The following is a 25,338-nucleotide window of genomic DNA, read 5'->3' on the forward strand; positions in this document are numbered from 1 at the left end:
TGATTTAGATATTAAATAGAAGCTGTAATTAGTATCTGATTCTCTTATGGAACTTTATTTTTAGGGCATGCATGTATTTTATTCACAGTTAAACTATCCTACAAGTGTTTAGTAATACTGATATTTTGGCAGTGTCTAGAGAGTGAAGTTTTGGTGATGAATGTCTAACATAATAGCCTAAATGCCTAAAATACCATTTCTTTCCAGTTCATGGTATTTTGTAGCTCTAGACAGAAGACCCAGCTTGGTGACTGTGATGGACTTCCAGGACTAACCCTGTTGAATTACTCTTGTGTACTGTTTGATTATAAACTGTTGTATGGCTATTTCTTCTTCATTTGAAGCATCTCAGTAAACTGGTGCTGGAGGAGGACAGCACCATATTTTGTAATTTTCTCTAGTTAGTTGATCTCTGATGGTGATGCAGGCAGGGCATTTTTTGTCCTGTGCAGACTGAACTTGGTTTTCCTGATATTACTGTTTGTGGCACCCCACATAAGAAGAGCAGGGGAAGTCGGTAGGTCAGGACAAAAGATCTCAGTAGCCAAGCTGTTGTGAAAGTCTAATTGGAAGCTTTCTCAACTGTCTCATATAGACACATAAGAAGCCTGTAGCTTCAGGTCTGACCATTCCCCTGGAAAATGAGTGATTGAGACAAGCAAATTCTGAGGAATTCCCTCAGAGGCTGCATCTAAGAGAGACCAGATTGAGTATTCTAATGGGAGAAATATTTTCCGGTGGATTTTAACCACAAATGCCGTCTAAACCTGAGGAACCTTTATTCCTTTTTTTTTTTTTTTTTTTTTTGAAGAAATGTTTCTTCAGAAATTTCTCTTTATGTGGCATTGCTGATTTCCTTTTTCTCTTTTCCCTTTCCCATAGTGTGTGTTTCAGCTAGTGTGTGACTGCAGGGCTGCTTCTGTCTCCCCTAACTGAGAGCAGTTGGGTGTGTGGGAGGCTTGCATGCCAGGAGGGAAGGAAGGAAGGATGTCCTGCTGAGTGTCCTCTGGGACAGCAGGTCAGAGTGACTGCTGGAGGGGGAACAGTCACCTTAGGCAACTGCTGGCTTAGCTCCTGAAAACAGATTGAGAATCTGCAGTGGTGACTAGGGGTCAGGTAGTGAGGCTGAAGGGATTTTTCCTGAGGTCCAAGAGGCCCTGATCTGACTTGTGAAGTTATTGAATGATTTTAATTTTTAAACATAAACATTGGAGTTTTAGTTAAAGCCATCCAAAAGAGCAAAAGGAAAGAAAAAGTCAAGCATGCTTGTGGGATTCAGGGCTGGAAAAGTCCCTTCCAGAGGCTTAGGCCAGCTAGAGGCAGCATAACAGTGTGAAGAGTGCCCAGACATTTCAGTTTGGTAGACTATAAATATAGTACAACAGGTAGTAAACTCAGTCAGCATTTTGCTGATCAAGTCTTCCTTTCTAAGTCATTCTTAAAGAAGGCTTTACCCAGAGTGAGCCAAAAAAGCTCTACAGAAGCAGTTTGCTGGGTAAATTTTACTAAACTCAGCCAGTGGTATCAGATGAGAGCAGGCAGTATCATTGCAACAACTGTACGTGTGGCTTTTGTTTTTGAAGAACATAAATAGTTGTGAAGTTTAAAGCAATATTAAGACTTATTGACAAGTGAACTACCCAAGTTTCACTTAGATACATCAAGCTACATAGCGTGGATAACATAGTTTTGAGTTTCACAAAAGAAAACAATCTCCTTCCTGCCTTTCTTATCCTCAGTTGTCCTCCACTAACCCTTGCCTGAAGGAAGAATTGTGTGTGATGGTCACCATGGTCTCATTGCCCTGTATGGATTTTAGTGTCAAAGTCCTTTAAGAAAGATTAGGACCAAGTGTGATGGTTGAATGGCCAAATTAGGAAAATTTCCAAAAGTTTTTGTAGATTTGTTTTCTAATGGCTGTTTTGGACAGTAGCTGTTGTGTGGCCATTCTTTCTCCTGTCTTAGTGCTTTAAGAACTGCAATGAGCATAGCTCAGGAAGAGGTTTAATGAATATTAAGGGAAAGCCTGTAGGGATCTACCTGACATAAAGTTTCTGTGAGATAAATGGAACAATTACTTGTGTCTTTTTTTCCACTTACCAATTAATATCTTGTTTGGCTTCTGCTTTTTCTAGATATCCGTGGAATACAAGAATTTTTAGACAAAGTATCTCAACAGGGAATGGATGTAGCATTACAGAAAGTAGAAAACAACATCAATAAAATGATCACGGGGCTCTTTGCCTCTATGAGAATAGAAGAACTGAACCGCTACCGGGATACGCTGAGACGGGCCATTCTCATCATGAACCCTTCCACAGCCAAATCATTCCTGACAGAGGTATGTCCTTTAATGACAGGTTAGCTTCTTGTTTTGCTGACCAAGACCACAGTGGCCTGTCAAAAAGTGTAGTTTATTTGATTTCATAATGGTAATAAAAATAAACTTAGGTAAGCCCCCTGTAAGTAAAAGTTTAAATATTCTCTATTCAAAGATCAGCATGCAAGGGTGTTTATTCATGTTCCTAAATGTGCATGTACATTTAAAGAGAGACCGCATGCTGCATGAGCAAAAGCATTTGGGAAATAGGCAGAAGAATTGTCCCTCAGGCTTCTGTTTGAACCTCAAAGGTACTGTGTTGGCATTGTGACCCCCACTACTGAAATATTTACAGCTGAAACTTTTATTATTTAGAGAAATAACATGTATTTGTGGATAAAATGTGTTTATCTAATCGAAATTTTATTCTTTTACATAAAATGATGTTGATCATGTTCTCTTTTGTACCACTGAATAGTAGTAAGAAGTAATGGAATATATGGAAGATTTGGTTTGCATGAAGACTTTGAGATGATAGTCTAAAGTCATAGTTTCAAATAATATGGATCAGATTTTCAAAATTTAGAGACAGAAGACCTGCACATTGCATTTGACTATAAGTTGTGCAATCTTTTTAAATGAGTGGCATGGTTCTTTTTACATGTCACTGTGCTGTTTCAAATGGGGCTTTTTATGCATGTATATTCTTCATCATCAACCAGAGCTTAAAAATCTCTGGTTTGTTCCATAGAAATACACTTTCTCTCTTAAATAATTTCTTTGGATCTGTTTTTAACTTCCATTACTTTTCTTCTGTACTTTGCTATTACCTTGGTCTTGAGAAATTCAAGCTTAAAATCTACTTCTGCATAAAAAATACTGTGTATCCAGTCTCAAGTGAATGCCTTTTAGAAACATTAGCTAGAAGTTGGCTTTCTTGGTTTCTTTTTTAAAATTTTGTTTGCCCTTGGTTTGTTTTGGCTGGGTGTTTCACTGTCCTTGTTACACACTTGAAGTTTGCTAATTCTGAGTAATGAGGGTCTGCTGCTCTATCTAAATGTGTGTAGTGCTTCATAAGGTTTAAAAAATTTGTGGCCATATTTAGATTGTTCTGCAGTGTTTTCATCACCCATGTCACAAGTGTTTTATTTTTTGGTAAGATGCATTATGAGATTTCACATTGCAACCTGAAGAAGAATAGCTGGGGGCTCAAACTACTATAACTCAGCAAAACAAAACTCCTGCTTTGTCCTTACAGAGAAACACTCTCTTAAAAAAAGATACATTTTATATTTTTTTTTTTCATACTTGGGCATAGTAACAAAGTCATTGTCATCTTTTGAAGGCCGTTGCCAAGAAAGTAAACAATTTACTTTAGAGTTCTTACTTGGGCACTGGCAACTCAAGACTGCGAAAATCAAAAGACCAGTAAAAAAACAACTAAACCAAATCCTTAATCCCTCTCCCTCCAAAACAATTCCTACATTAAAGACCAAAAAAATCCTAAAAACAAAGAGACTCGTACTGTTTCTCCTTTTCTGGAGTCTGTATGTCTACCAGGGAAGATCATTATCTTCTTCTGCAACTGTGGTTCAAAGACTCTCACATCAGCTCTATTTTGCAGGTTTTTTCCAGGATAGCAGCATTTATTTGGAGTATATGTGACTGGTAGGAGCAGGAGCCTCTTAATAAGAAGAGTTACTCAAATAGAAATGTGATTATTGCCATAGCTTATTTATATTAGTGACAGGAAATGAACTAAACAAGTGAGCTCCAACACAAAGTCTTTGCACAAGAAGTTTGGAGGGGTTGCTTTTCCAATGGATAGTCAAAACTGTTATTTTGAGTCAAACCAGCAGCTGTGCTTTAGGGGAAAAGAAATTATAAAGCTCTATGGACTGCCAATGGGCAATAGATCATTTAATGATCGTGCCGATTCCAAAACCTGTGCCTTGTGCATGATCAGTTTAGCTGGGAAATTCAGCATAACCTAGTGGATTTAGCATGTAAACCTTACGATTATAATAAGAAAAAACTGCATGTGCAGAAAAGCCCTGGGGCTTTTTCTGCCCAGGAGAAGCTTTTGGCTGCCTTGCTGGATTCAGCTGTCTGCTTCTCTCCCCAGACCTCACATAATCTCTGCTGCTTGGTCCCTTCTTAGATGACTGCTCTGGCTGAACCCTGTCATTGTTTAGCTGAGAAGAGGATTCATTCACTCTGCAACAGCTGTAGTAAGCGTGGTCTTGATTACTATGCAAGTAACAACTATTGCAGAGTAAATAGTCAGACACTGGCCTGTGTAAATAAGCAGTCTGTAAACTGGAGTTTGCTTGTGTAGAATTTATCTTTGTTCAGACTCTTTGAAATTCTGTGTTTAAAATCTTTTTCTTCTTTCTTTTTCTTTTTTTTTTTTTAAGCAGTATTGCTTTTTATGTTAGGCACTTCTTTCTCTCCACCTCTGCTATCTCTAGAGCTTGCAGAGAAGAGATCTGTACTTACACTCTTAATAAAATGGAGATTAAGAAGTAAATACACTTCTCTGGCTGTGGAAATAAAAGCCTGCCTTCTCTTTAAACACTATGTATTAATTTGCCCTCCATACAGTGTGGAAAGGCAGGAAGCTCTGGGAGCAAGTATCACAATATTTCTCCTTTCTGGCTAAAGGATTAATGTGAAGTGAGAGGGAGGGGCCAGTCAGACTCCCAGATATCATTTTTTATCCTTTGAGCTGGAGGAGCAGAGGGAAAAAAAATTTTTCGGGAAGAGTGAAATTCACTGGGGCTAAGGAGTGCAGAGGTATGGAGTTAGCAGAGACTGACACAGATGAGTTTGTGGCAGTAGGAAAATACTTTGGAAGGGGTATACTGGTGACTCGTTCAGGTTTGGTTTTTTTCTGGTGAAATTCTTATTTTCTCTCAAATAGCTGCCCAGATTCTCCACAGGTGAAGTAAATTTTTCCCACTGAAACTTTCATGATTACTAAATATCCTACTGTCTTGCACAAAATTTGCTATTGCTATCTGATAGCACTGGTGAGGGATGTGAACTGTGTGTCAGTTTTTTGCTTTATATTTTGGGTTCGAGATTTTTTTTGCTCATGAATTTTGCTCATGAGATTTTTTTTGGGATGAATATGATGGACAGGAAAAGCCATGTAAGGGAAAAATAAGATGTCCTTAAATTAGATATCTTGGTTAGCTTGGCATGACAACAAAATTCACAGGCTTCAAAAGTCAAGTGTGAGGAGTCTGAGTAGGAGCAGGATCAGGCCAAGAAAGTCAGGTGGCAACAGAGGTTCTGGGGATAACAAAGCAAGTTTGAGAAGCAAGATTTTGGGAAGCAATACTTTAGGACACAAGCCAGATGTCCTCCACTGAGCCAAAATGCTGTCAGTACATCTCTGCTTTCAGGTTTTTTTCTGTTTAGCTAAGGAAGCTACCTTATCACTTGAGTGCAGAAATGTGAATGTGTTCTTCTGTGTTGTGACTTCAGGAGCTAATAACAGGACTACAAAGAAGGGACAATGCAACTAATTCATTCATTTATTTATAGAGAAAAGCTTCACACATTGAAAATGCAGTAAGCCATGTGTGAAAGAGCCCTAGCATCAGCCAGGGATTTTGATGGAATTTTGACAGGCAGGTTCTGGAAGGCCTTGGTGTAAGTGCTGAAGGAACTGCTGCCTCCAGCCTCCCCTCAGAGGAGGGATTACCAGCCCAGAAACCTCAGTCAATTTGACTGTGTATCTTCCTGCCCCTTGCAAGGTCCCTTCTCGTGCTTCTGCTGCAGGGGTGAGTGGCCTCTTACAAAGAGAAGTGAGAACATTTTTTGGCTGTGCAATCAAGATTCATCAGTTTATCTAGCAAAATTTTCGGAGCATTGCCAATGTGTAAAAGCCAACAAAGCTCTTTGAGGCTTGACAACCTCAAGCCATCAATGCAGTGAGCATTGACACTTCCCAGGTTGGAGAGTACTTCTCTTCAATTCACTCTACACTGCATGGTTTGTGCAAATGAAAATATTTACAATTTCTTATTGCAAAGGTTCCACTCTGCAGCACATTTGAAGTCACTGAACCCCATCATATCCAGACTTCAGTCATGCTGGAGATATTAAAACTGTTTACTGTTAAACATCTATTAAAAAGTTAAACTGATCTGCATGACAGGACTGGGTTATAATTATTGAAAAGGTGTATTCAACAAAAATAGCTGCTGCCAAATATTTGAGTTGCAGCAGATAAGTCCTGTATGTTGGCCTGTGTGTATGTATTAAGTTTATTGCACTAACCTCTATAGGTACTGTTTTATTTGTTTATATTTATTTTCAAAGAAAATTAAAATCATGTAGCTTTCGGCATTAGTATAATCTACTACACATGATTTTGAAAATAAATTTCCTTTTTTCTATCCCAGGCTAATGTGGGACAGTATTAAAATAAGATTACCTTGGATGAAAAGAAGCTACACTGCTACTTTCATGAATAAAAGAACTCTTTAAATGAAATGGTAAAATATACATGGAAAATAGAATTAAGCCTATAAATTAAGTACTGAGGAGTTCTTGCCATGTTGTGGGCAAGTGGAAAAAAAAGGAAAGAGTGTTTAAGGAGCAAATGTAATTTAAATTGCCTCATGTAATTGAACTTTCGGCATGCTTTTATTCATCGCTACTGTGAATAGAATGAGAAGTAACATTTATTCTGTGGAATGAGATTATTCCTGATAGCAAAAGCCCTGATTTTTATTGTATTTGATTGTTGTCTCTCTGTTGAAAATTACAGTTATTTTTAAATGTAATTATTTGAAAAAATACAGGGTTTTTTTTCATGTAATGACATAGTTGTTGTTTTACCAGATATTAGATCTGATCATGAAGCAAATTGTGAATCTTTGAGATCTAAAGACAGGGATTTGCTTTAGTGTTACATAGTGCTCTAACCAGGCTTATTTCTTTAATCAGCTTATTTACTGAGAATTAGGAAAATGTATTCAACTTTTCCAAAAGGTTGATTCAGCCTTTGTGTGTCCAAAGTTCATGGTAACTTAGTCTTTTCTTTTTTTTTTTTTTTGTTGATTTCCCCTCTTTAAAAAAAAAATCTTATTTCATGATGGTTTTCTTTTTTATTTTACATGTATTCTAATGAAGACTAGGACAGAATTCAGCTGTTTGTTTTTCTGTTTCTTTTTTCATTAATAAGGAAAGCAATTTTGCCTTTAGTCAAAAGCATGATAGACAGATATCAGGTGAAGTGAATGAAGCTGAACATTGGAGTTAAGAATCTGATGCACTCATGTGCCACTTCCACTGAAATCTGCAGTGAAAATTCAGATGTTTCCAGTGGGAGCAGATGGCAGTGATTTTTGTTCAGGTGGACAGAAAAGACACATAACAGGGAGAGGTAGAAGGCTCCTGACAAGTATCAAGGGCACCTAATTCACATAACCTGCTGAATTTGAAAGGACCCACAGAGGTAATCAAATGCAACTTCTGATTGTGCATGGGACACGCCAAGTCAGGCCATGTGCCCAAGCATATTGTCTAAATGCTTCTTCATCTCTGTCGGGCTGGTGTTGTGATCACTTCCCTGGGGATCCTGTTTCAGTGCCCAAACACCTTCTGGGTGAAGAACCTTTTCCTTATATCCAGCCTAAACCTCCCCTGACACAACTTCAGGCCATTCCCTTGGGTTTTGTCACTGTTGACCACAGAGAAGAGGTCAGTGCTTGCCCTTCCTCTTCCCCTCATGAGGAAGATGTAACAGCAGTGAAATCTCCGCTCGGTCTCCTCCAGACTGAACAGGCCAAGTCACCTCAGCCTCTCCTCATATGGCTTATTTTCAAGACCCTTCATGATCTTCATGACCCTCCTTTGGATGCTCTCTAATAACATGTTCTTCTGTTTCTCCCTTGCCTGGCTGGTGATGCTGTGCCTGATGTCCCCCAGGACAGGGCTGGCCCTCCTGGCCGCCAGGGCACTGCTGACCCATGTTCAACTTGCCATCAACCAGGACCCCAGGTCCCTTTCCATGGCACTGCCTTCCAGCCTCTCATTCCCCAGTCTGTCCATAGATCCAGGGCTGCCCCACCCCAGGGGCAGAATCCAGCACTTTGCCCTATTGAGGTTCACATGGTTGGTCATTGCCCAGCCCTCTGATTTGTTGAGGTCTCTCTGCCTTCGAGGGAGCCAACAGCTCCTGCCAGGTTTGCATTGCCTGTGAACTTACCTAGTATCCCTTCCAGTGCTGCATCCAAGTCATTCATGAAGATGTCACAGAGTCCATGGCCTGAGATGGAGCCCTGTGTAGCAGCCCTGGTGACAGGTCACCAGTCTGGTGTCACCCCATTCACTGTGACCCTTTGAGCCTGACCAGTGAGCCAGCTGCTCACCCATCCCATGATGTGTTTATCCAGCTGTGTGCTGGGCATTTTGTGTGGAAGGATCCTGTGAGAGACAGCATTGAAATCTTTACTGAAATCCAAACATGTTGGTTTGCCTTGGTGTGTGTGCCACAGGCAGCAAGTATGTTCAGCAACAGGCATCATATTTGGATTGAGGAAATCCAGAGCAGGATTGTCTTCTGCTGCTGTGTGTGTCTCCATACCTGTGTACAGTGTATATGAGCTAAAAAGTAATATTCCTTTGTGTACATACAAACATTTTCTGCAACGATAAAAGTGTATTCATCTGCCATCTAAAACCCACACAGTGTTTTATGTTTTCAATTTAACTCTACGACCCAAACAGTTTCTTCTTGTCAAAGTAAAACAGAGTTTGGATGAGCAAGGATTTGCTCAGTTGAATTTGGCAATTGAACTGACCAATGATGGACTGGAAAAATACCCAGGTTTCATGGGAAGCCTGTTGGATTTCCAGTTCGGCTGAGGAGTGACTTGATGGTTTGTCACATGTATGAGTACATCACAATGTGATAGCTGGTTGATATTTTCCCAAAAAGTAATGAAAAGAGTAATTCTTTATCACATTTACTGATGCGTGATGCTTATGATGCATTAGATATGCAGCATAATTTGATTTTCAGCATTGTCTTTGTCGAAGTTTGTTCATGATTACTGGGAATTTTTAAACAATCCTATTTACCTAAAACACAAGTCGGAAGTCTCTAAGGCAAAGAGTATTTCAGGCAGTTCCCTTTTAGAGGGAAAGTGAAGAATCAGCAGCAGACATATGAACCTACTGCTGTTTTTATCTTCTTTTCCTATAATTTTATCATGAGTGTGTATGTTGATTAGATTTTATCTAGAAGTGATGGTCTTCAGAGGCCAAAATCAGATTTTTCAGTCAGTGACTGTTTGCTCCTTTTTTTTCTTGCAATAAAGCTGAGTGCTCTCATCTTTGAGGTCATCTTTCTCACCTTAGTGTTTGAGCTTTTAGACCTGCACTGTCCTGGAGAGCATATTTGCCTTTTCTGAGTCCATTCTCTACCATTGCTTGCAAGCAAATAAATCCTATTCATTGGACTCCACTGTAATTTGTTGTTGTTGTTGTTAATTACAAGGTTGAAAAATGTATATTTTTTTTTCCTTCTTTCTCCAGCATTAAACACAGAATTCTTTACAAATTGAATTCAAGGCAAATTGAAATACAGGCTAAAAGGATTTTTTTATTTTGTAGGACCTTATAAATCTCTAGTAAAGGGATGTTCAAAAAATATGTTCAGAATGTCGAACCACTTAAACCACACTTTAAGTGGCCTCCCTGACTTTTTTTTTAACCTGCAAGAAGGGGTCTTGGATTTAAGATTTTACATTTTAGACATTACATTTTGGGGAAAATCTGAGCAAATTCTTGATTTATTGTGTAGTCCAATTCCTTGCCCTTTTATGCTCTTGCATCCTTGAATAGAGGCCATCCAGCTGATGGCTGAATGACTGGATGAGAAAATGACTGGGTTTTTTAGAATCAATAGAGTCATGTTGGCTTAGATTTTATATGCACTTGCTTACCATAAGGTGAAAGTTCAAGGATAAAACATTTTAGTAACAAAACAATGAAAAAGAAAAGTCTCAGTGGTAAAATAAGTCAGCTTCAAAGGCATTTGTATCATTTGCATCATTACTGAAACTGCAACCTGAAGCAATCCTTTCTGTTTGTGTGTTTTCAGGCATAGTAAAATTGAGTTTTGCAATGTAGTGTTGGGGTTCTTGGGACAGAATGCAGTGCTTGCTGCAGCCAAGGTCATTTATTTTGGTATATAAAATGAAGCAAAACCAGTTTGGGAAATCTATCCCAACACAGAGGGTCTACACATAGAAGAACAGGAGCTGGGGGCTGTCTGCAGGTCCTTTGCACTGATATGAAGTCTGGAACTAAGGCTGTGCCTTTCTGTTCCTGAGAGGTAAGGCTCAGTATTGGTAGCCTGGAGCTCAGCTGGCACATGTGTGTTGGCTGTGAAGATTGGTTGATTTTATTTTTTTGGTTTAGGTTGCTGATAACAGCAGCTGAAGAGAAGCAGCATATGGGTATATTTATCCTTCAATCAGCCATGCCTCACACGTGAAAAGTCAGGCCTGGCTGATGTTACAAGTCTGGTGATACCAATAGACCTTGTGAATTGTACCATGGTTCTCTAGGCTTTTACACCCTCAGTGGGGTGTTGGTGCCATAAGGACACACTCACTGAAGTGTGTGTGCAAGGCCAAAATGTACAGAGCACTTGTGTGATTTACAGCATGAGAAAGTCACACCTTGTGTCTGCATTTTCATTATTTCAGTATGTTCTTCATTCTGGCTGTGTGGTGTTTAGTGCTGTGGCTGTGGCCTGTATTACAGATAGATATTCACATGGTTGGTGGATATAGATATTCACATGGCTGGTTTCCATCCTGTGTCACGCTGTAGCACAATTGTGAAATACGTACCAGATCTACCTCTCTAGTGACAACAACAAAAGTTGTAGTGTGTTATTTTTTCTATAAAAACAAAACTTTGTTGATAAAACATACTCAAATTTGTTATAGAGGTATATGCAGGACAATATGACTATAATTGATGTGTGCCTTGTTGTCAGTACAAATCTTTATGCTATCCGAATTTGGGTAGTTATATAATAAAATTTTTGTCTTGGAATACAAAAAGAAAGAAACCCCACACTGTATGTAAGCTCTGACCAGCATTTGGTATCGAAAGCAATAGTTAAACTGCTAGTGTGTTTGAGAGAAAAGAAGGGGAGCTTTAGTGATTAAATACTGAGTAGAAGATGTATTATGTACTTTATGAGAATCTCATAATATTTGCTGTTGTGCAAACAACTGTTTGGTTATGCTCTCCTGTAATTGCTTTCTGTTTCTCTACATGGCTTTCAAAGACTCAGTAATTGACATCCTCTTCTTGGGGATCTTGCTGGGTATGCTGTTTCTGGACTAAAACAAATAACTGAGGGGCTGACCTCCCATGATCTTCAAAGATGTAATAATTATTTTCTTCTTCACTTTGTGTTGGCTATTCTTTGTTCTGCTTTCTTAAATTGCTATCATACTTAATTATATTCTCCTGTTGTCATACCAGCGATTTTAATTGGATGTGATAGTCTTGGTTACTGCTTATCCTTCCTCCCTGCTTTTATAGCCTTACTATAAACATCTCTGTTGTGTTCCTCTTGAGAGACAAATGTCTTCCCAAGGAGAGTAAATTGCTTCAACCAGCCAAACAGAGTAAATAAATTTTAAAAAAAAGCAAGCAAGCACATTAATGCAGCAAAGCTCTTACACACACATTGGTAGAGACAGTGTATTAAAGTGTGTATTTTCTACATAACTGAGGGTGGCTGATTCTTGTGTTATAAAAAGCCCACTCTGAACATCTGCAAAACTAATATGCAGTTGATTGCCATGGGATGAGTGTCTCTTTGAAATAAAATGACAGCTAGAGAGGATTAGTTTATAGTGGAGATAAGATCTGACAAAACTATTTCTAATCCAATCCATTCTCCAAAGCGATGTTGTCGGATTGGCAGGACTGTTCTGCCTCCTTCCTTCTCACCAGAAGATAGAGGTGTAGTCATTGCATTAGTTTACCTTGGTTTCCAGAAAATATAACTGATTCCATAGCTACCATGAAAATTGAGTGTTGAACATTTCTAACCCCAAAACACAGTTAATTTACTCACAATCAATTATTATATAATTCATTCTGTCCTTCAGTTAAACTGAAATGAAAACTAATAGTCATTATTTCTTCTATATAATAATATTATATATAATATTCCCTGTGACACTGAAGAAGTTCCCATTAGTTTGTCTGAAGTAAAGGTTGAAGTTTTTACCCTATCACTCCTTTCACAGTTTGCTAGGAGTTTTCTTAATTTTTCTGAGCAAGATCTCCCATGCTTTTTCTTCTTTTTTCAGATTGTGTGTGGTAGTTTTATTATGGCTGTAATGCTTTTGCAACATATACTTGTAATCTTTGTGTCAAAATAAATTCTTTCCTTTAACATTGGTCCACCAGATTCGATAATTATCTGTGAATAAATTTAAGAGCACATTAATAAAAATGCTTTGTCCACCACTAGAAACAATGGCTACAGTGATGGGAACCTAATTCAGGTTGCTTTTGCAGACACTTCATAATCAGCAGTAATATTTTTGAAGACTGTTTTAGAAGAATTTATTCTATTTTGGAAGCACTTACCCAGCTAGCTGATTTTATGGTTTCTACATTTTCAACAGGAGTTGGGGCCTGCTGATGTCAAGAGCTAATTTTAGATTTACACATTATAAGTTTCTCACCTCCCCACATAATTTTCCCCTAGTTAGGACTTCTGCTATTTAGCTTATTTTTAAATAATTTTTAAAGATTCAGGAGTTTTTTGTACCAGATGTTCTTTTTTTAAATAGAATATTAAATAGTGCTGCGATTCATCTGCGAATTTCCATAAATGAAAGTAACAGCTGCTTCTGCAGATTGTGAGAATAGGTGTAAAAACCATCACTTTGAGTTTGTAAAAACATGCTTTCTACTGGTTTCCTGGGTCATCCACAGCAAGGGCCCTCTCTTTAAATAAGAGCCCCATGCTGGCTTGGGGGCTGTGCTAATTTTGTCTCCTCTTACAAGTGACCAGGCGGTTGTGCTGAGAAGGACTTGGGGTGCTGAGGGATGAAAGGTTGGACATGATCCAGCCATGTGCATTCACAGCCCAGGACGGGCCACACATCCAGCTGTGGGTGCCCCATCCTTGGAAGTGTTCCAAGCCAGGCTGGATGGGGCTCTGAGCAGCTTGGTCTAGTGAAAGATATCCCTGCCCATGGTGGGGGAGCTGGAACTAGATGATCTTTAAGGTCCCTTCCAACTGAGACCTTTCTGTGAATTGCTGAGAAAGGGAATCAACATTTGTTTTTAGATAGATAAATATTTTGATCTTAGAGAAGTTCCTGTATTTCAGAGCAAATAAAGAATCACAGAATGGATCAGGTTGGAAGGAACCACTAGAGGTTATCTAGCCCAACCTCCCTGGTCACTTGGAGTCCATTAGACACATTATTCAGGATTATGTCCATATGGCTTTTGACTATCTGCAGAGAGGGAGACTCCATGACCTCTCCAGGCAACCTCTTCCAGAGTTCAGCCACCCTCACAGTAAAAAAATTCTTTGTCACGTTCAACAAGGAGCAGTAGGAGCTTATGCTGTCAGCACAACTTAATTTAAGAAATAGTTGCTACACATGAACATGAGAGAAGGAAAAGGAAATGAACAAGATCATACTATTGACCTGCTGTGTTAAAAGATGAAAGTAATCTGTTTTGTTTAGTCTCTTGTTCTTTATCTGGCTTCTGAGCCAGTATTAGTTAGAAGTTAGATGGACACAAATCCAAAGGAGATCAAATGAGGAGATAGATTTTGTCAACCTGCTGTAGGAATTCAGTAAGCAAAGTTGCCTTAAAGATTGCTTTGCAGAAAGCATTCATTTAGTTATGAAGGCACCAAGAGCAAAAGCTCCTTTTAACCCAGCCTCAGGTAGCTGGAGACGGGCCAAAAGAAGAGGGCCTTGAGGTAGGGCTGTAGCTTTGGGAATTAGACTGATTCTCATCATGGGATTGGATATTTGTTAACGGGACTTAAAGTGGAAAAATTTCCATAGGTTATTGCATATTTTATTCACTGTTTTTGCATTTGACAAGAATTGAGGTGTGCTGGGGGACAACAGAGGAAGGAAAAAGGGAAGTGGATGTTTCGAGTTTTCTCCAGATTCAATTAAGCGATGATGAAAACACCTTTCCACAAACTCCAATTTAAACAGAGGCCAGCAAAAATAACCTGCCTGGCATCTTTAAATGCTCTGAGAAATGAAAGCTTTTTATGTGCAATATCCTTAAAACATTTTCATTTCCTGGAGATGTATGTTGTATTGAAATTTTCCTCTCTCAGGAGAGAGTTGCTGTTAGGTCTACAGAATACCTGTTTCATATCCCCTACTAGTTCTTTGATTCACCCTCATGGTAGTGATGTAAATGCAGATCAGATTTATGATTCTTTGATTTTTTTTTCAACATTTTGCCTTAATTTCAGCAGGAGAAATTAGTAGTATTTTTTATAAATAAAACATGGTTTTAGCACATGTCTAAGCCAAAAATCATGCTTGTAGAACAGAAATCAGGCTAGTAGTATGCTGCTGTATCAGTATTCAAAGAATAAAGCCTGTGGTTTCTATTCTGTAAATTACTTAAATGCTAGTAAAACTTCATTGACTTTAAGATATCAGATCCTGACTGAAGCCAACTAATAGGTTTTTTCCATTAAAAATTTTCCATTTTCTTCTGGTCTGTGCTTCTGAAATAGGCAGGCAGATTACCTGAGGGCCTCAACTCTGAAACATATTTCATAGAATTTCAAAGCTCTGGCACTTCATTCCAAGTTGGAATAAAACCAGATTTTCAAACATCTACATCCTCTGCAGAGTTATGTGACCTTTCCTTTCATTCTGCTTTCCTCCTGACTAGCTTTCAAATTTACTTCCAGGCCAAGCTCTTTGCATTTCAGCCTGTTGTACTGCGGTCATGGGTCTTCCAGCACAGAGAGAACATCACTGTCTTTGCTGTGAAGGCATTTAGGTTTCCATACTGCCAGCTGCTAAGGTTGGACTGAAAGCACTTTTTCATTGTCCATTTAATCCATCTTCATTTTACTCTTGTTTAGAAGTGGCTTCCAGCCTGCCATTACTGAGGATCCTAATGAGGCTTGCAGCAGTGAATGCAAGCAGACTGTCAGACCAGTGCTCAGAGGGGACACAGAGAGTTGAGCACTGGCCTCAAGCTGGCTGACAGATTCATGCAGGCTGGAGTGCACATTGAACAAGGGAGGAGGCAGAACAGGGTGAGAGAACTCATAATGTCCTTCCACTTCCCCATCCCAGCTGTCTGATCACACCTGAAGTGTGTGAAAAGACAGAACCCCTCAGACTGTATTACCTAGCTTTGCCATTGCTTATGGAGTTGGACATTTGAGGCTTGGTATTTATTTTCAGAAAACAGTATTGAGAAAATATGAAATTCAGTGATTGCATTTGTTTTCAAATTAGAATTTAATCTCGTATGGCCGTGTCTGTTCACTGTCCTGGTTAAATAAAAAGCTAAATCAGAGGCTTTACTGTATATTGTCTGTCAGTGCAGTGACTTTCCCTGAGGTGTAACTGTTACTGTTTGCTCAAGGAATGTTCTGTTGTGTTTGTACAATGCTAAAAAGGGTGCATATTCTCCAGGTTTTTGATACTTCTAATGTATGTTATAAAAAGTAGGGAAAAGGGTTTTTTCTCAAGGGCATAATGCATTTGCTTGGGATAAGAGGAATAGAGACCTAGAATTCCCCTGTGAGAAAGCACTGGAGCTGCTTTCAGTTCTGACAAATGCTTTGTTTGGATTGTGAAATAAATTCGACAGGATTAAATTTGTTGGGTTGAAAAATACCAATATGTAGTGTAGGGTGAGAAATACAATTTTTAGACTGGTACAAATGTGCATCCCCTCACAGGAATTACAAGTAATATAACTTGATGAGAAATGCTGCTTTTCTGATTGAGCTACCCTGATGCAGAAAGAATTGAGAAATTGGAAAGAGTCAATGAATACCAAGGAAATTAATAATTGTTGAGGATCAAATAAAGTGAAAAGATTCAAAATAAATGTATTTCCACAGTTTGCTTGCATTCACAGCACTTGATATAGTTTATACTTCAATACAACTCATAGAGTTTCCACTTAAAAACATTTTTTTTCTTCTGTCTGCTCTTCTGTATATATTTACCTCTTTTTTTTTCCCCCAAGGTAAGTGTAGTATACTGATTTTTCCTTTTACCACAATATTTTATGAAATTCCTTTCATATCTACCCTGGTAAATCTTCCATTAAGCAAGGTTCTCAAGATGCCCTATCAATTTTTACTTAAAATTAGGTGTATCATTTAATCCTTCTTGCCTTGTTGTCTTTTTAAGATTTTCATAAGAGCATATGTATGCTATGGCCATGGTCTTTTTCATTTAAAGAAGTTTTTTGTTAATCTCTTAGGACTACAGGGTTTGTAAAGCTCCAGGCAGTTTATTTGTCTTCATCTCTTAACAGTGTCATCATTTGCAGACTCTCAGTCTTAAGTGATTACTGCAGGATTCCCTGATGTTTTGGATGGATCCCTTTCTGCACATTGCTGCCTTCTCTCCACATGTTGCTGGTGCTCATATGGACCCCAGCCAGCAGCTTTCCCTCTCCCTGGGGGCCATCAAGTACTGTCAGAGGGAAAATATGCATGCAATTCCCACTTACTTGGTATCTGACAAAAACAGTTTTCATGAGGACATAGTGGCTTTCATGGGGTGGCTGAGTCGGGTTCTCCTCATTTATATGATGATCTGATGTTCACACAAAATCCCATTTGTAGTTTGGGGGTTTTTAACCTTGCCAGGAGTTAATGTTTTGATGACTTAAGATGTCCTTCCTCCTTTAGTTTAGTTTAGTTTATTTTTTTCATTATTTTATATCCAGTTCAGTCAATCTGACTGCAAGTCAGAGTGCTTAGGATTTGAAGATGATGAGTTCTTTGCCTTCTGTGCACATTTCTTGCTTGCTTGAGGCAGTCACATCTACTGCACTCCGTAATATGAAACTGGAACTTTTAGCTGCTGGTTACTTGAAAATTTTTGGTTTTCTTTGTTCCACCTCTAAAATTTGATGTTTGTTTTCATGTACCCCAAATCAAGACATAGAACCCCATAACCTCCTCACAGCTCATAGTTTATTTCCATTGCAGTCTGCTGCTCATTTTCCATGCTGACTTAAGCTCGTTCTGCAGTTTGCTTAGTCTGGCACCTCTTCTTGCTCAAGGGTTTCACTTCTTGTTCTGATGGGTTTTGCAGTTTTGGTTTAACATTATGTGATATACAAAATACCAGATTTTCAGAAAATGCAACACTTGGTGGTGGTAGTTTACTCTGATGAAGAAGACGCATGATGAATTTAAGACAAATAGACCATGAGATGTTTTTCATAAGAGCATTTTTCACACCAAAGAATATTTGTGCAAATGAACAGCATTTTTCTACTTTTACCCAGTTGGTGGGATTTTTTTTCCCACAAAAATGCTTCGCTATTTCTTTTTGTATGACTTTTAACTGATTTTCCTAGTGGTGTTAATTTTTTCAAGGAGCTTTTATCCATGATAGCTGTAGGGTGGATTTGTTTGACACAACCCATTGCTGTTAATATCTTTTGTTCAATGCGTAGCATTTGATTCTTTCACAATTGTGCATATTCTGCACAAAAATGTTTCTTTTTTTCTATATTGGTGATATCTTTTGTGTTTTGCCATACTGATAATTCCCATGGATTGAAGTTCTCTGTTTATTAATGGTAACAAAGGTATAAATATAGTCACATCATCTCTTCCCTACAGGATAATTTAGGATGGAAAAGGAAGTTTTTTTCTTACTAATATTTTGATGGCAATAGTTACGAGTCAACAAAATTTATCAACATCAGTGAATTCTTGTCTCTGAGAGGTTGCTACAGTAAGTTTATTAATTGAATAGTTCTTACCCAAGCTTTCATCCTATGGATGACTCTCACAGTAGGGATGCTGGTGATTTGCAGTTGGGCATAATTATTTCCTGCTGTCTTCTCCAAGTCTGTAATGTCTGGAATATTATGTTTGGGAACATAAATTCAGAATCTGCTCTGTACTAATGACTGCTGATTGTTCTTTCTGAATTTTCTTGCAACTTAAACGCGCTCCCTGTCTTTCAGACATCTGTTCAATGTCTAATCACCTAAACTTAAGCAAGTTTTAACCAATATTTGTTTAATTATTCTGGCCAAGCTGCTATATTCTCATCCATTCCTTATTGCTCAAGTTTCCCTTTTCTCTGGATCTTCATATCTTCCCAGCATTTCAAAATAGCTGATTCTGTTTAGGAAGTAACTTTCAGGTGCAGAATTTCTCAATAAAAGGTGCACAGCTACAATGTGTTGCAATTGCAAAATCTCTTTCTCTGCTCTTGTTATATACAATCTCACCCAGTTTGAAGCTATTCAAAATACTGATGAAAGGTTGCTTTCTAGCTTGTTGCTCTCCCTGTTCTTGAGTCTGCCTTCTTAGTGGTGTAGAATACAAAGCTTTTGTTTTTTCCCAGAGCCCTTTTTGAATTATTGAATGTTGCTTTTTTTGAATTTTAAATGGTGTTCAGATGTCAGCTCTTGTTTGCTTTGCCCATCTATTATTGTTCACTGCTTCCTTCTGAGTGATCTCGCTTCTTCACTGATTTTCCCTTGCACATGGAAAGAGCACATTACTAATTCACATTAAACTAATTCATTATCCTGCCTCTGACCTTTCTTCCAAACTCTTTTGTCACCTCTCCTATGATTAACTTGACAATGTACAGGCAACTGTTAAGCTGAGACAACTGCCTACTGAGGTGACTAATATTCCCTTTCATCTTTGTTCCTCTTTCTCTTCTCTACCTATCACTCTGCCTACCTACTTAAGTGATCTGTCTTGTTTTTACCCTTCAGATACCAACTTTCAGAGGGCAGGATCTCTCTCATCTTTATCTGTGTGCCCAGTGGGTTTTGACCCACAGGACTTCCTTGTGGAATGTGCAATGCTGTTAAGGATTTATTTGTGCTGAGGTCCCACAGTCTCATAAATTCCTGTCTGCTGTGGTTTCCCCCTTCCCCCTTGTATGTTGTAGCACCTCTGTGCCAACTCTTTTACTTGTTCAACTGTTTGCTTAGTTGTGAAATGTTTGCTTTACTTATATGGCTCTATGATTCTAACCCCACTTTTCATGTAGGATAGCTACAATGTTTCCTTCCATTAACAGTCTTCCAATAAATGTAATGCCTTTTTTACTGCATCTGTGTAGCCATTGAAACTTGAAATATGAAGTGTGTTTCTTGAAGTCATAAAGCCATGATATAATATTATTTGGCTTTAGTATTAATTGGTCAGTACAGCAAGCTGTTAAAATGGGTATAAAAGTCACAAACTAAATTATTACTGAAACTCTTATAAAGAAACTTGATAATCAAAAAACATATTGGGTGACATAAAATATGACAAATACCATTGCAGTTAAAATGCAAAGGAGTTCCAATGTAACTAGATGAAATTATTTTACAATTGTGAAGGAACAATGAGGTTTCAGTTCTCATAGTTCATTCATTCAGAGATTTTGTAACATAAATTACCATGTCTGGAGGAGCTGAGTAGCTCTGAATGCATAAGTAAGTGCAGTTGTACTGACTGCATCCACAACTTGCATGCTTTCTAATGTACTAAGGTTTTATTTCATTGTCTTTTACTTCATTGATACCTGACCTGCTCATATCTTCTTGCCTTCCAAGAGCGTACACTGTCAATTTTGTTCCTTCTGGAATTTCAAATGTAGTGTTTGTGGACTAGTCCTTCTGCATGCCCACTTGTACTAGATACTGTAAAAGCACAGGAGAGATAAATCACTTCTGCTCTAAGACTTAGTTCGATATTCAGTCTAAATCAGGATTTGTCTTATTTGTACTCATCTGAGCATCATATCTGGATTTAAACTGTTATTCCATGTGTCTGGGTCCTTATTTAATTTTTTGTGCTGTTGTGCTGTTTTACAGCCATATTCATTCAGGTGAAAAATTATTGTCTAGATCTTCTTTCTATACATTGTGATTACTGAAATGAAAAAAAAAAAAAAACAAAGTCCATAAACACTTGTTAGAATTAAATCCTAGGTGTTTTTCATAAACACAGCTATTGTAGAGAGTTTAAGTTATTGGTAAAAGTAACAACATCCAATTTTCTGCAGTTTGAGCACATTGGCTTTTTTCTGTTGTTTGTCTCCTGTAGATAGTTGCATACATTTTGATTTATCTAGTGCAACATTACCTCCACAGTTGGCCTTCTGTGTAATACATTCTCTGGAAAGAGAAATTAGCCTTTTGTGCTCTCCCTTTTAACATTCTCCAAAAATGAGTGTGTCCTTCAATATTTGTATATTCCTCTAAAGAAGAAGCAGTGTTTCTTTGGCTCTAAGGTTGCGGTTTCTTTTCTCTTTGATCCCAGAGGAATTATGTTTGACATTTCCAGTTTTCATAATGATGGAGCCACAAATCTTTCATTTTTAAAGATCAAATTATCCATAGCAATTAGTTCCTTGTAGAATGTCAGGGACACTGTTTTGTGTGACAGATGGACAAATATTTTCCATTGGTTAACCAAGAACAAATGTTTCTGGTAGTGTGCAATGCTAGAGCATCATTTAATTAACGTCTTTAAATTAAACACTTTTGAGACATATATTTATTTCATCTTTGTTAAACCTGCTATACTGTTTCCATCCAACAACCAGGGACTGTCATAGCAAGAAGGCAGGAAAAAATTTCAGAAATAGTAAGATGTTAAAGGACCTTGGGTGTCACTGAAATGTGACAGGCATTTCTCCTTGTAAACTTCAGCAATGCTGAAGTAGACTGACCATCTCAAATACAAAAGTCACTCTGGGGGAGATCAGAGGTGGTTGTCAGTGTCACAAGCCACTGGACATGATATGCCAAAGCAGATTGTCTCTCACAGTGCAGTTTCCACTAGTGCAGCAGAATGTTTTCCATTTTTGTAAACAAATTATTTTCTTATATGCACACATAATCTCCAAAGAGCTTAACAGTAATTATGGAATTATTTTCAAGGAATGCACCTTTCTTTTCAGTAGCAATTAAGTGCTTTAAAGTTATATCATTCTTTATAATGTTAAAACAGTTTCTTTTTTTAAGTAGTACAGTACATTCTGAAATCAACGCATCAATTAAAAACTTTAGTGATACTAAGCCATACATAACAAAAAGGAGAGAGAACAATGTAAGCCTGTCAAGTTCAGGTAGCATGGGTGGCTTCAAACTAGGCTGGCTCTTTACCAAAAAATATTTCTCTCAAGGGCATGGCAGTGAACTGACCTTGCTAAAGGCGCTCGCGCACTGCTCATTGACAAGAGATCACACAGTTCTTTCACTGCTGCAAACCTGAAGCTGTGTTAACATATGCCCATTCACACTGAAGAGGTGGCTGCTATTTCTGGTGCTAGTTTGTGCCTGTTAGTGTCTGACACAGGCAGCCTTTAAGCTGAGGAGGTTATTCAGACAGTGGCCATCTCTTGGAGAGAGACAGAGTTTGGGGTATTGTGTCCTGTGACACTTGAACTGCTTTTGTTACCTGTGCAGGTCTGAGCACAAGCTTGGCAAAGGTTTTCATTTTACATAGTGATTTCACAATGTCTGTCTCTTTTTAAAACATCTAGAAGTAGAATAAAAAAATATCTTTTTTACCTAGTGGCAATATTCCTTGTCCTTTCATTGCTTTTACTAAAGATCACTTTCTATATCCTTGGCTTTTTACATTTTCAAAGCACTTCACAAACATTGGTATTTTAACTAAGAAATCCAGTGTTTACATTGCTGTCCTTGCAGCTTTCTTGCTGTATAATGGAAACTGATTTTAGAGACAATGGGGAAAAGAGTAAAAAGAGAGCAAGAACAAGTGACACAGCTACTTAGAAAATGAGGAGTTCATTTTAAAAGCAGCAAACATGACATTCTCATTTGTTTCAAATATGTTAGTTCAGAGTTGTATCAAATTACCTTGTCTTGCTAATTGAACCAGTAAAAAAACCCTCACGATTACAACAGTAAATTGTTCCCATTATCTTGTATTAGACACATATAATCTCTAGGCTGGAGCTCAGACTTTCTAATTTTGTTTTTTTAGCTGCTGCAGAGTGGATTTGGGGAACAATTAAATGAAAATGTCTTTTCAATTTTTCAGAGTTGGTTTGTTTTTATAAGTCTGGCATGATATCAAAGAGAGCTTTGCACATAAGTTTGTTTGAAGTACTTATGGAGGAGGTTACTCTGGCAGGTCTCAGGCTATATGTGGTATTTCATAGAGACATTCCTGCAGTTTTCTTTGCTGAAGCACATTGCTCATTGCTTGTCACTAAGTCCCTGCATCTCTTGTTTATTTTTTGTGCTCAGATACCACATGCAAACATACACAGTCTAAATAGTAAGCAAATGTAAAATGCTGTCTGATTTGAATAATGTAGATTAGAACTAGCTCATAAATGAGTTTATTTGAATTCTAATAATTGTACTTTGCCCTTCATATAACTGTACTGCAACATAATTAAAATTTGCTAAGTCAAACATGACACTTAGAAGAAGTTCTGAATTGTGTGTCCCTGAGATCAGGTCTACTGCTCTGAGACGTGTCATGTGAAAGAAAATCAGAAATTATGATCGGTTCAAGTTGTATGAGAGAAGTATGGACACTCAAACTCAAATTTGACATCAAAATTTATGAACCTATGAGAATGAGGCATCAAAATACCACTGATGTTGGGAATTTACCAGTAAGTGCTTGGGGTTCTTAGAAGAATCTGTTCTTCATAGTTGGAAATTATAAAGACCTCTGTCACACGTCTCACTCATATAATATTATGTACATTATTTGTAATTAGTTTAGAAAAGATTTAGAGCTGTAAGAAAAGACTCATTATAAAATGTCAGACACAATTAATTCAACAAGCTTTTACTTGGCAATAGGAAAATCAAGACAGGTCATGCTTTTAATTTCAGAATCAAAAAAAGGACAAAGTATATTCCTTCATATATTTGACTCAGAAAGCAATGGGGTTTCCAGTATCAGTGTTATCAGTCCTTAAGGTAACTACTAGTCTGCAATGCAGACAAGGAATTAAGCTTTGAATCTAAATTTAGATACCCATGGTTGGCTCCTGACGTTATGAAATGGAAATACTCCATTAAGCTATTCATATAGATTGGACTAAATCATCTACTTTCAGAATCTCAAATGACTTGAGATGCATGCCAACTTTCAGTTTAAATTCTTAGGCATAGTGAACATTAAAAGTGTTATTAAATCTATATTGATGCCTGAAAATCTATCACTGACAAGTAGGGAGGTTAAACATATAAAATTCCCTTTTATTTTTAATCCAAATTTTTTCCTCAGGAGAAATTTATATGATGTAGACCTTTTGGAATCACAGCAGGTGGGTTAGTGTTCAAGTGTGTGCTTAGGTATTGCTGTAACTACACTCTTAAAAATGTTTAATAAACGTTTATAAAAATATTCTGATGCCCATTGAATATGACATGTGTCTTAGGTATCTCTTAAACATATTCTTGTGGTTTTTTTGGTGTATCTAATTCTTGTAAATATATCATACATATATGTCATATTAATGACGCAATCACCATTGAAAATTCGTGTAATGTAGGTATGAAATCCAAGGGTTAACAACTCTCAAGTCAGAAGGACAGATGTTCAAACTTCCACTGTTTGAACAGTAGAAGAGATGGCAGAGATTGGAGAGACAAAAAATGCTCCTCAAATAATTATAGGCACGTTCAGCTATCTGCATTATAAATTACTCATTCAGAATATCTGACAGTTCTATTGCATGTTTAAGTGTATATAAGGAAGCTAAAATTTTCAGCTTTTGCAGTAAAAGTACTTGATCAGAAGAGATAATTCTTGAGACCTCTGAATTTTAATGAGCTGCAGTGAAAAGCCAGCATTTGAAAGTTTATTTTGGAATGTAAAGTTCAGAAAAAAATGCTTCTGCAGCATTTTTTTCTCAAGATGCTTAAACATAACTATAAATACAATAAAATAATAACTATAATAATAATAATAATGAGAAAAATAACAATGATAATATGCAGACATAAAATCATAAATCCATAACAATAGCAATATCCAGAAATTAGGATGTAGCTGAAATGGGAAAGTAAAATTAAAATTGTCCTAGAATTTCACTACAGAGAACATATTACAGCTAGCACATTCTCATATAACTCTGAGCTCACACACACGGACCAATTTTTGCAGTGCAGGTGAAAGGTTTGACTTTGTCCTTGGGGTGGGAAGTTGGTAACAGATGAATTTCCAGTGGGTTGTGCCTATGGAATACATCTACAAGGCAGACAGAAGCTTTCTTTGTCCACAGTTGGAGTGGGTAGGAAACTAGCCAAGTTCAGATGTTATAATGCTGAACATCACTTAATTACCTCTGCTGACAGGAAGCTTTATATTAATATGAAGTTGTGCTTCTCCAGACTTTCATTCAGGTCTGTGTGTGGGTGGAGACTGCTCATATTTTCTTATTTGTTCATAATATGTTGTGCAAATGCAAAACCAGCAAGGAATGAAAATAGCATTTGGAATTACTGCTGGAGTGTACGTGGCTTTGGGTTATTGGTGTTATGATAAGATTAAATGGATGGTTGAGTAGTTATGTTATTTTGCAAGAGAGGTAAAATTTAATCACTATTCCTCCAGGATTTTAAATATTTCTTCTGGGTACAAGAAGTATATTTATAATGGGAATTTCAGTGGTATTTTTCAGGAGTAGAACATTTTATAAGTCTTGATTTTTGTAATACATATTCATCCATATTTACAGAAAAGATTATAGTCTTGGGAGGTAAATTTTTATAAGAGAAAGTAC

General features: G+C 37.6%; 1 protein-coding gene across 7 annotated transcripts in view; it reads left to right on the forward strand.

Moving 5' to 3' along the window:
• GRID2 (glutamate ionotropic receptor delta type subunit 2) overlaps positions 1-25,338 on the forward strand; it is a 681,167-nt gene that overhangs the window by 408,148 nt on the left and 247,681 nt on the right. For all 7 annotated transcript variants that reach the window (XR_013182016.1, XR_013182018.1, XR_013182020.1 and 4 more), the window contains exon 4: positions 2,136-2,341. Coding sequence is in view for 2 of the 7 variants with exons in the window: in XM_054633768.2 (XP_054489743.1) it covers positions 2,136-2,341 (206 nt within the window). In the remaining 5 variants the exon portion in view is untranslated. The remainder of the gene's footprint in view (positions 1-2,135; positions 2,342-25,338) is intronic.

Source organism: Agelaius phoeniceus, chromosome 4, assembly GCF_051311805.1.
Source record: "Agelaius phoeniceus isolate bAgePho1 chromosome 4, bAgePho1.hap1, whole genome shotgun sequence".
Classification (NCBI taxonomy): Eukaryota; Metazoa; Chordata; class Aves; order Passeriformes; family Icteridae; genus Agelaius; species Agelaius phoeniceus.